The 12,130-nt window shown below is 46.6% G+C and overlaps 1 protein-coding gene across 1 annotated transcript; it reads left to right on the forward strand.

The window, feature by feature from the left end:
- Nucleotides 1–3,368: 3,368 nt before the first annotated feature.
- LOC103905451 (T-cell surface glycoprotein CD4) lies at nucleotides 3,369–7,746 on the forward strand. The gene is made up of 8 exons (XM_009287122.1): nucleotides 3,369–3,429; nucleotides 5,165–5,320; nucleotides 5,406–5,549; nucleotides 5,790–6,065; nucleotides 6,502–6,864; nucleotides 6,984–7,226; nucleotides 7,317–7,435; nucleotides 7,675–7,746. The coding sequence occupies exons 1-8, from the start codon at nucleotides 3,369–3,371 to the stop codon at nucleotides 7,744–7,746; spliced, it is 1,434 nt and encodes a 477-aa protein (XP_009285397.1).
- Nucleotides 7,747–12,130: the final 4,384 nt, after the last annotated feature.

Below are 12,130 nucleotides of genomic sequence, written 5' to 3' on the forward strand. Positions count from 1 at the left end.
CCTGCAGGCATCATTCCCCAGAGCAAGACCGCTCGCTACCTCAGCTCTCCTTTTCCTATCCCTCAGAGAGGCAGGGATTATTAAAATAAGTCAAAAAGGAAATTAAACCAGTTTAATAAGAGGGGGAAGTTAAAATGAAATGGAAATCAATGTTCACTTGGGAGAGAGCCCTGCTCCTCCATCGCTAGACATGCTAATAAATCAAGTACGCCTGGACTGTTTCTGGCACAGAGGCCAACTGGCATGAGATGATCTGGGCTATTAAACTCACTTAACCTCCAGAATGAACTGGCTACATGCCAGCCACCTAATGGGAGTGGTCCCTGACCCATGCTAACACCCAAATGCATCCCCGGAGTTGCTCAGGAGAGCGAGAGTTGTCCTGGGCCAAAAATGTGTCAGGAAATGTTCTAGCAATTTAACAGGACTGATAAGTGTGTTCCAGTGCCTGGGGACATTCCCTGACACCACTTAATTTATGAGTACCACCATAAGATACAGCCGGGCTGCCTGTAAGGAGGCTGCGGGTCTGCTACAGGCATCCGCTAATGGGAGTGGCTTGTTCAGTTAACATAGCAGAGCCTTGCTCACCGAGATCTGTAAACTCCAGAGTAGCATTGCCTGTGATCTGGCCTGGAGGGATAGAGAAGGAGATAGAAAGACAGGGGAAAAATAGGAAGTGGCATGCATGAGAAGTAGAAATAAACAGGGAGAGAGAGAAAGTGTATGAAAGAAATGCTAGCTGAAGGCAACCCATTTTCGCCACTGACTTGTAACATGTAGGTGGTAAACATTGTATTGTAGAGATCTGCCATAGAAATACAAGGATTAATGTGAATGAAGTAGGAATGCAGAATGTGTGAAACCACAAGAAGAAACAGAAAAACAAAGATGCATCAATTTGCATCTACCAAGCTACACAAGGTCAGCAGTTCACTGGTCCCACAGTGTTCTGGTTGTGTGGTTTTGCTCAATAACCAGGTAGCAAGAAGGCGAGGAACCAGGTGAAGCCATAAGATGACAGGAAAATAGAGATTCCCAGCCAAAACAAAATGATGGTGTGTGACTCAGCGATTTCATTAATTTTTACCTGTTCCATTACCTTCAGGTTTTATATAAAGTTTAATGACTTAAAATATTTGAAACCCAGCACTGACCCCGTTAATTTGTAGGTATCACTTTAGACTGGGGGCTGACTTTTCCTGCTGGTCTCACTGGGACAGGGGATGTGAGTGTTCACAGCGGGGATGAGGTTTCTCTTGTCATCTCAGGAATGGATCTTACTCAGGGCCCTAGGCCAGTTCTCAGTTATAGATGGTTCTTCGGAGTGAGATGCATGCAGATGCTTTGTTGTTGCCCCCTTCTTTATTCTGTAGCGTAGCCCAGCAAACTGCTTGATCACTGCTGCTGCATCTTGTTAGAAGTGATCTCCAATCACATGCACTGGCTCCTTTGTTTTACTATTTTCGCACAAAACAGCTCATGCAAATATTCCCTGGGGCTGGGATGGGTTTTTTGCTTTGCATGAGGCAAGCCACAAATCTTCTCTGACTGTGCCTTTGCCATCTATTTCTCATCTGATGATGCACATGGCTGCTGCCTTGCTTTCGCACCTGTATTTTTCATATGTGCATGTGTGTCTATCTGTCCAGCTGTCAGATTGTTGGTCACGCTGACCTGATCTCCATGTAAATGTAGTGCTGATGTTTTCATCTACTCTTTGATAATTTAATGTGCTCTGATCATTTAAATTAATTTCAATATTAAATTATCCTCTAATAGAATATATTATACTTAATATTGCACATAATACATATAAATATTGTATAAAAATATTCTTGCTTTTCTTTTGAGTTCAATCCCATTATGACTCCAGCCTTCAGTCTATCATGCTCTTGGCATGGGGAATGCCTGCTTTCGGAGAAGTGAGGTCACCTCATTGTTTTTGCTCGCTGCCCAGACCTGTTAACCTGCTTGGCTTCCTTTTTGTGATATATGCCTTGGTTTAGGGATGGAGAGCTCGGTAGTCTCCTTGCACCAGCAGCCATGGTCCCCTTCACTTTGTCAGCCCATGCAGCTGCAGCTGATACCAGCACTTGGTCTCTGCTACAGTCAGATACTTCATCTAATTTGATAACTCACCTTAACACGATAGTTAGCTCCCAGTTCCCATTTAAGGTTTTGTTACCATCGATGCAACTTCTTCTTTTGGACCTCATTCCTCCCTTCTCCCCAGACTTTTTCTTGAATAGTCCTAAGAATTCAAGCAAGTCTTTCCAACAACATCAGACTTGGTGGTTATTGAGATTTTTAAGGCAAGAAATAAGTAGACAAAAAACAAACTAAAGAAAAATATTAATAACAGCCTAAATACAAGCTTAATCATAGAATCACAAAATCACACAGAAATATATAGATGGCAAGGGACCTCTGGAGGTCTCCAGTCCAACCTCCTGCTCACAGCTGGGTTGACTCTAAAACTACAACATGTTGCTCAGGGCCTTGTCCAGGGAACTTCTGAACATCTCCAAGGGTGGTGATTGCCTGGCATCTCTTGGCATCTATTCCAGTGCTGAACCACCTTCAGTGAGAAAAAATTTTTCCTTATATCTAGTCAACGGTTCCTTACTGCAACCTATGGCTGCTGCCTCCTGTTCCTCCCCTGTGCACATCTGAGAATGTGGCTCCTTCTTCTAGGTAATAGCCTTAAGATAACGGGAGACTGAAATTAGATCCCACCTTGGCTCTCTTCTCCCTACCAAACTCAGCTTTCTGTATCTCCCTGTATATCATGTACAACCCCCTCACCATCCCAGTAGCCCTCCATTGAACTCTGTCCAGTTTGTTGGCCTCCATCTTGTACTGGGGGCCCAAAACTGGATCCTGTATCCTAGATGAGACCTCAGGTGTGCCAGATAGAGGGAAATAATTACTTCCCTCAGCCTGTTGGCTGTGCTCTTGCTAATGCAGCCCTGTATGGGTTTAGCCTTAATCGCTGCAAGAGTGATGATAACCCACCTTAGAGAAGTAAAAAAGCACAGATCTCTTGGCAATATAAACACCTGCAGTCCAATGAATGCTAGAAACCTAGGGATGAGTAAAATAAAATGTTTAATACCAAACTCTAGGGGGAACACTGCAGCTGGATTCTTTGCTGAAACACAGGGCTCTGGTGACTTTGCCAATGAGTTTCCACGTTGCTGCACTGAAGGATGGTGGGTGCTGACTGGGAACATGGGCCACATCCACCGAGGTCTGAAAATCAACCATTATTAACAGAGCATTTGGGTCTTCCAGGATAGCATCCCTTGGCAACGACAGCATTTCCAGCCCTGCAGTGCACAGCAGGGAGGAGCATTCCCGCAGCAATGGAGTCATGTGGCATGGTGGTGAGCAGCATGCTTTCCGTCTTCTTGGTTCTGCGTCTGGGTGAGTCCTTGGCTCAGCGAACCCTCCCAGTTCTTAGTCTTTCCACAAGCCTCACAACATTTGGGTGTTTTTAGACTCCTCCTGATTTGCCATATAACGTACTTCACATGGTTTAGAGCAGGCTCATTCCAGTCATGAAGCTGTGACAGCTGCCTTCTTACCTTGTCTGGCCCACCCCTGCACTGCCCAACAGCTCTCTGTGGGGCCATGCAGTGGAGATGAGGACAGAGGGGCTAGAAGCTGAGAGGCTCCCTACATCCATGTCCTGTTATTTCAGAGGCGGCATGGACAGCTCAAGCTTTGGGACTCAGGTTGATCCCAGCCTGCCTGCTGAGCCTGCCAGCCAAAACCAGGGTGTCTGAAGCATCACCAGGCTTGGGGAGCTGCCCTGTAGAGAGGCAGGAGTGGGGTTCCTGTGGGAGCCAGGGTCTACACCAAGCGCAGAGTGGAAAACACCGCCCTCCACACTGCCTCCAGCTGCCTGGGCAAAAACATGTGTTTCTGGTCACAGATTTGCCCTTACAAATGTGATGCTACCGGCTTGCTCAGTTTGACTGCTAATGTTACAAGGTTTGGTGGACTTTTTAGTGCTCATTTTCCAAGAAAGGAAGGTGACTGAATAAGGCCAAGCCTGTGTTTCTCAGATACTCAGCTTTGACTCCTCTGGTTGCAGAGGAAAGACTGGAGATCTTTTATGCACCCTAGAACCAAAAGATACCAACTCTTATTAATAACATTTATAATTTCACAGTTTAAGACAAAATCATCATTTTCTGTTGTCCAATGGGCAATTATTGAAAATCTGTATTGGCAATGTTGCAGATTACCTATGCTCTTGGAGGAATATGTAACTTGTGGAAAACCCTCCATTAAACTCATGTAAACTTTTTATTTTACACTTCTGTGGCTCTCTAGTACTAGGGTCACCTGGGGGATCTGCAGGTTAGGCAGGTCTGAGAGCTTACCAGCAGTGAGGCAGGAGACCACAACCCCCTTATTCCCAATTGTAGCTCTGGCAACTTCATCTCCTTCTTACGGTCTCCTGCAGGAATCCTCTTTACGGTGAAGAAAGGGAAGTCATTCTTCCAAGAAACCACTCCTAATGTTTCTTCAGCGTTATGCATCCTACTTCTTTTACTGTCACATAGCCCTCATCCCAAGAACAGGAACCTGACGTTAGGCCAGCCTTCTTTCTTTCTTTTTTACTTTATCTTTTCATTTTCCTGGGCTTTCAGTCTTGCTCCATGCAAAAATTGGAAGAAGGGGTGAGCAAATTTGCCAGTGCTGCCTCAAGTCTTGACTGGGAAGTGAAGGAGAACTGGCTTACGCTGTCCTGCATTTACTACCAGTAGGACAACTAATTCTTGTCCAATGGAAAAAGGTTGTTTCAGTAAAACTGTTAACATCTCAAAATTGTGAATGATGGTGAATCTACCACAACCACTGGTATTTTCCCTATTTCTGCATGTATGTGAAACAGAATAGCCATTAGCCAGGTGAAGTGCCCAAAGTGGAGGAGAGGGAAGCCATGGTGCTGAAAAGAAAAGGGATTGATTGATTGATTGATTGATTGATGAGACAAAGGAATGAAAAATTCAGAAATTGAGGATAATCTTCCCAGTGCCTGGGAAAGGGAGGAGAAATATCTGCATCTTTCTGGAGGGATGGGAAGTATTCACTGAGCCACCCTTCAGAAAGTGAATGTATGCCTTTTTTGATGGGTATTGACTTTCAGGTCTGATCCCCATTATGGCTCAACAAAATGAACTACAGATTGGGGTCGCAGGACAGGCGGTGATCCTGAACTGCCGAGGCATACCTAATGACACTGATGTGACCTGGAAGTACCATAAGTTTGTTATAAGGTCGTTTTCAGCTATGTCTTTGAAAGGTAAGGCTTCCAATTCATCACCCCTTCTCTCCAGTATATGGCTGAGAAACCTCTTCCCTCCTAACCAAGCTTATTTTTTCAAAAGGCAAAGCTGCCATGACCGATCGATCTGAAATCAACCCCAACAGTAAATACCTGAAGCTGTTTGACTTAAGGCTCTCTGATGCTGGCATCTACACCTGTGAATATGGCTCTCACACAGTCAGTATCTCACTGCATGTCTTTGAATGTGAGTGATTAGAGGGCTTTTATCCATGAGGAGGTGAGGGGGGAGGAGACTGTAGAGCTTGGAGAGACATCTCTGCTGGGATTCTTTATGCAGCTGCCATTTCTTCTGGCCTGGGCTATCATAGTTCATTTCTCCTCCATCTCCAGGGCACAAAGCCTCTGTACTCTCTTTGCTGTGACACTTGCCCCTCTCTCGCAGGAAGAGGAGTTGACTTACTGGCTGCGCTTTTTCTTTTTACAGTGACAATCTCCTCAGATGGGCACTTCCTGCCAAATGAAGTCCCCGAGCTGACTTTAATGCAGAACTCATCCCATCATCAACCCAATCTCATCATCACATTGTTTAACAGTAAGAATAACATAGTAAGACCGATATTCTTACAAAACAAGACCCATCAAAAATACATACTGAAGTTAAAGCAACTGGAGGCTGCGGACAGCGGGACCTGGATGTGTCATGTCCATTCAGACTCTCCATTGATTAATCAAAACATCTTCTTTGATGTGAAGGTATTAGGTATGCGACAACAAAAATGCAATTCACGCACAGGCTTGGGAACCAGTGCTCCCTCCAGCTCATGAGCTGAGCTTTTACTTTCCAGCATCCCAAGCAATGGGATTGGTTTCCCAGGGCTTCCAACACTGCAGCTTGGGGATTGCTCTGCTGCCTGAGCTCTGTTCCACACCTGCTCCCATTTTCCTCTCCAGGATTGGTGAGGAGAGGATCCTCCTCTTCTTGCGGTCTGTTCTCATCAGCTCTGGTGAGCTTGGGAGCTTCGGCTCTTTAAACCTATTCTCAGACACAGTTTATACTTCCTGGGGTATCTCGTGGCTTTTCTCCGAGTCCTCTTTCAACTGAGCACAGCATGCATCTCTCCAGATCAAGGGTGGACATGGGGAAGTGTAGCCATCGCTTTCCCTGCTTCTGTATTCTTTGTCTCTTCTGAATTCAGGTTTTCAGAATCCAGATTTTGAAAGAAAGTATGCAACTGTTGATAGCACTGTCGTCTTGTCATGGCATCTGAACTTCCAGAAGATAAAATGGAAAGAAGGTTTCACAGGACAACTGAATTGGAAACAACACGAAAGTGCAGTCGCTCATGAGTTACTTGATTTCAACGTCACAGCAGGAGGAAAGCAGCATGAGACCAAAAAAAGTAGCCACTTTCAGTTTGAGATACCTGGAAGCAAACCTAAAAGTACCATAGAAGTGAAACTCCCCAAAGTCCATTTCAACCACTCTGGGCAGTACCAGTGCCAGCTGGCGTACAACAGAAGATACGTGCAGAGCAAGATAGAGCTGGTGGTGATGAAAGGTGAGAGAAAGAGAAGTGGGTCAAGAGATGAGGAGCTGCAGAAACCTGGAAGCCACAAGAGTATGGGTGGACCCATCTTCCCATCCTCTCACTCACATGTCCTTTTCTTACCTTTACAGTCTCAGCCAACCCTGCTGGGCCACTCCCCAGAGGGGCCAAGATGACCCTGATCTGCCAGGTCTCTAGTCCACTCCCATCCAATGCCCACTTGTGCTGGGAACGTGTGAATGGGACTCAGATGGACAACAAGAAGTCAAAGCAGCGTGAAGTAAAGGTGGAGGTGAACGTCAGTGCTGCAGGGCTGTGGAACTGTCACCTCATAGAAGACAATGAAAGGAAGATCAGCCTTAATTATGCCGTGGGTATGGAAATTAGCATCACGTCCCTGCCTCCACCCAAAAGCCTTAAAATTCTCTTTGTTTCTGTGTCTGAATACTTTTCTCCTTCCACAGAGGAAGCTCCTGTTTGGATTAGCTATGTGGTAATTGGAGCAAGTATTGGAGGCAGTGTATTGGTGTTTGGCCTTGCGTGCCTGTGCATCATCAGTGGTATAAACTGGCAGCGGAGAAGGGTGAGTGCCCTGGTCCCTGTGAAAGGTGAAGAGATGACAGCATCCCCAAACCATAGGAGGAGTCTGATTTTCTGTCTGGGTGTAGGGCAGAATAGATAAAGGGTCAATCCTTAGACTCAAAGCAAATGGTTAGAGATGGACAGCCTGCAGATGTCAGGCAGTACTTTACTACCACTTCAGAGGAAAGCATTTGAAGCATAAAAATATCCAATCGTTATTTATCCCTTCTCTCTTGGCAGCAACGAGCAAAAAGGATGGCACGAGCAAGACAATACTTGCTAGAAAACAAGACGTGTCAGTGTCAACAGTAAGTGGCAATGAGGGCACCCAGAATGGGCAAAGATTGGCTTCAAGATAGGGGAGCTGGATGGTCAAGTGGGGAGAAATGGAGCTTGAGCTTGCTTGGTGCTACAGTACAGCTGAATTTCAGCATTTTCAGCTCTTACTCATGTTAAGTCATGCTTAAGAGTTGTAAGCTACGTTTAATGAATTTTTTGTTATGCCCCAAACCCATGGTAGCACTATGCTGAGAAACTTTTGAGCAGAGAGGTTTCACTTGAATTACCTTGATATTGAGAGATGTTAGTCAAACCCAAGCAGGAGCCCCAGAGTCCTTTGATAGGTTCCACAGTGGATCTGGGACCTGAATATCGAGGTTGTGGAGGTGGAAGGCACACAACCAAGCTCAAGGATGAAACCCAAATTTTAAAAATCCATGATGTCCATAATGTAATTCCAGCTCTGCTAGCACAGTGCTGGACTGCAATCTGTGAAAATTGCCAATAACCTCCTGGGAGCAAGGAAAGAGAAGAGAAAAATCACAGAACACTGTGAACGATGCCCTCTCCCAAAGGCCTTGGGTGATATGAAATACACCATCATGTCCTGGCCCTTTTCATGGGAGCAAGGATTTCTCAGCAGAAAAGCTGCCCTTCTCCAGGTCTTTAAGCTTATATCGTATCAGGCATCAGAAGCAGCTGTGGAGAAACACTGACAGCTATTCTGTCACTGGAAGTGGAGAGCTAAGGACGGTATAAATGATTGCATGAACAAGTTCAATGAATGTATAGGTACAGAACTGGACTTCTGCTTAATTTTCACTGGTGACAGAGGCAAACTGCGATAGTTTCACCTATTTTTTTTCACTGTCACTGAGAATTCAGTGAGAATGTTTTATTGGCAAATACTACTCCATAGCTGGGATGTATATGTGGTGAAGAGTTGGTTAGCATAACGTGCCAAAGAATTCACCTCATTTTCACCTACTTTTTATCAAGGTTAAAAAATAATCCCCATAAGGAGAGGACAAAGCCCTTACAGCTACATCAAAAACTAGATAAATCTGTCCAATACAAGTGCTGATACAGTTATTCTTTAACTCTCTTTGCCAAGCAAGCAGCTCAGTGTAACTGAAACCTAAACCACAGCCATGTGGATGCACAAGTAACCATTTGCATCCTCAGCTACAGAGGCGGGCAGTCATTCTCTACACTACGCAAAAAAGTGGGGGGGTTGGCTGACTTCGAGGTATCCGAGTGAAGCCTTTCACCTCTACAGTACTGGTACTCACATAATACTTTTCTCTTGCAGCCGGCTGAATAAGTAGTATTGCAGCACTGGAGTCAGAAGGACTGATGAAGTCTCTGCCTGTACCTAAACACCTGCCAGCTCATAGTGCTCTGTGAATCCATCTCCCTTTCTCCTGTTTTGATGTAATTCTTTATTCCTTCATCATTCCCCCACTCTAATGCCATGGAGGGATGTTGTCTGGCTAGGAGCCAATGGACAAGACAAGAAACCCTTAAGGGTTATAATTGATCTATAATTGATCTATAGTTCTATAATGAAAGACACTGAATAGAAGAGCTATATATACATATATATATATATATGCTTGTATTTTGCTCATGCACTTAATTTGACCTTCTTGTGGAACCAATTTTATGCGCTTCTTTTATCCGCCTGAGCTACAATAAATTACTTCGGGGTTGAGGGGGGTTTTTTGCAAGCTGGACTAAATTTTTTCTGAGGCACTCTTGCCTGGTTCAAATTCACATTTCTCCCTTTCCTGCTAGGATGTGGAATCCTGATTCTCACTATCTCCCACCTCCCTGGCTGCCACGAGCTTTCCTTAATGCACCAGCCCTCTGCTCTCCGTGAAACCTGTCCCTCCTCATTTGCCTTTCCTGGGCAGTCTGAGCCCCAGTAACAGTAACCCCCAGACCCATCCCTCAGCCTGTAGTCTTCACCTCTCCCACAACAAACCAACACACAAGTGAAAACACCACGAGCAGTGGGATAATTCAGGACTAATTTTGTTGGGAAGGCAGTTCAGGACACCAATAGCTTCTGGAAATCAGAGCCTGAAGAAGTTGTGAATGTTGATCTAGAAGCTAAGTTTGGGAAGGGGGTGACAAAGTCATTTCCTAGGAGAACAAACCAGCCTTGGACTGAGCAAGCCCACAGAGCGCAAAGAACAGATGCTTCTGAGAAAGCCACGGAAAATGGTTCTCACCAAAATGACTCTTTGTTGGCTCAAGGAGATGGGAAGAGGGAGTGAAAAGCCCAGGAAATTTAGGATGGAAGTAAAAGCGTGTTGCAGAGATGCCAGAACGTCCTGAAAGAAAAACACTGTTAAAATATGTACACAGAAGCCTTGTGTTTATAGAAGTTATTCTACTGTCTGCTAGCGGCGGGTCAAAAAGGCCTTGAGGTCCTACAGCTGTCGCTGGCTGTGGTCCGGGTTTGTTCATCTGCGCTGTGCTTGCTGGGGAGAGGCAGAAAGGGGCACTGGACTGTGGGAAGGGCTCCCCGTGGTGGAGACACCCCCCCCCAGGAAGCCCGGTGTTGGCGGAGGGGGTTTCTCTGTAGCAGTCGCGCCAGCATCATGCCGTTACTGACAGAGAAAAGACAGGTGGCAACAACGGCAGAGACAACACCTGTGAGCCACGGGAAATCTTCCCCCCCACAACCCCATCTCTCCCCTGGAGTGGGCACGCAGCACCAGGCAGCTGTGGCAGCAGGTGTGGGCCACCACCAGTGTCATCCCTGCTCCTCCACCATCATCCTTACACAGACAGGAGTGACGAAGGCCCGCGCTAATGCCGTTTTTCTTCCCATAGCTTGTGCTTGTGCACACAAAACCACATTAATTTTGGAAAAGCCTTGGTCCATATCCTGGTGCATGTAGTCGCTCCTCCTGCTCCTGTCCTGTCCCTGAACTGCCAGTGTAAATTGGGAGCTGGTTGAGGCCCATCAGTCTGCTAAACAAGGCATCATCAGGGCTTAAGGAGAGGTCAGTTTTGGGAGCTGTATGAGGGAAAATGAGTGTAGGGTCATTGGTGGTCAATATAATGATGATGACAAAGTGCTTGGCATAGTCCCCTCAACCAAAACCAACCCCTGCTCCTGCAGTCCAGACCCTTTTCCTTGAATAATTGCTCAACTACCGAAGTCTGCTCCTCTTTCCACTCACACGGGTGTCTGGAGCAGAGGGATTATCCTGTACTACCTGATCCCCCAGTGGGACAAAGCAGCACGCTGGGTGATCCATCATGAGGTCCTCCGGCACTGCAGCCATCTCCAGCAGTTCAGATGCTCACCTGAGACTCTGGCAACTGAACCAACCACCTCTGTACCTAAAAACACAAGCCTTGACTTTTTCAGCGAGAAGATCAGCCTGACAAAAAAAGACTAAGCTAATAGGGCCTACCTGGCCTCCAACACAGGGTCCATCAAAAATGGCATGTCTGGGATGAAATGCATGGGTAGCAGAGAATGCCTGCACTGGTGGCTCAGAGAGCACTGAGGTGCCCATGCTGCCTGACAGCACTGCCCATAGCTGTTGAAGCCAGGAGGCAGCACACCTGCCCCAGCACAGCCCTGATCTCACGCTAGCAGGCGGCAGTGCAGTCTCCAAGCCAGGCTGGTCCTCTCATGGGGCGAGGAGTGGCACCGTGTGGACACGCGACCCTTAGCTCAGCAACCCCAGTGCTGTGTTCTGCTCACTTCCAATGGCTGGAAGAAGCAAGCTGAGTCCCTGCAATTGACTGAAGGCTGCTTCCCCACTCACAGCTGGGACCGACCTTCAAAGCGCGGTTGGGCTCACACCCCCACCATCGATGCAGAAGGTCCCTCCACTTGTTTCCAGGTGGCCTGGCTGGTGTTACAATGGACATGATGGTGCCACTGGGATGCCTGTAGGTGCACAGCTGCGCCCACAGATGCACAGCTTCCAGTTTTCCCATCTGGATGGGCGTAACAAGAATGATAAGCCTTCCTCAACACTGCACATTTCCTCAGTAGGTCTCCTGATCTCAGCAATCATGACCCTGCCCTACTCTACTTCAAACTCACCTGCAAGCACAAACCACTCTAGGCTCCGATCTCATAAATCTCTTTTTTTGGCAGCTCTCCTGTCTGTATCTTTTCACATGACGACCTTCTTTGTTCCCTAGATGCACAGGCTGCCCTGATTGAGAGAAAAGTCATCCACAGAGCGAGTCCCAGATGGGCTTTGCTTTCCATCTGAGTGCAATACTGAAAGCTTCAGTGTGGGCTTCAAGGCAGGACGGAAGTGGAGGTTCAGACCGGATAAGAACAAGCTTGCACAAAACATAGGTGTCGATATAGATGTACCTGATGAGTCCCCAGCTAGAGTGGATTGCAGTAACATCTTGCCCAGGCCTGGGCTGC

Source organism: Aptenodytes forsteri, unplaced genomic scaffold (genome assembly GCF_000699145.1).
Source record: "Aptenodytes forsteri isolate BGI_AS27 unplaced genomic scaffold, ASM69914v1 Scaffold216, whole genome shotgun sequence".
NCBI classification, from domain to species: Eukaryota; Metazoa; Chordata; class Aves; order Sphenisciformes; family Spheniscidae; genus Aptenodytes; species Aptenodytes forsteri.

Bases quoted from the DNA above. Each gene is read 5' to 3' on its own strand.
- LOC103905451 (XM_009287122.1), top strand. From the start codon at position 3,369: ATGGAGTCATGTGGCATGGTGGTGAGCAGCATGCTTTCCGTCTTCTTG. The intron at 5,321-5,405 runs GTAAGGCTTCCA...TTTTTTCAAAAG, and splicing joins TTCAGCTATGTCTTTGAAAG to GCAAAGCTGCCATGACCGAT. The intron at 7,227-7,316 runs GTATGGAAATTA...CTCCTTCCACAG, and splicing joins CAGCCTTAATTATGCCGTGG to AGGAAGCTCCTGTTTGGATT.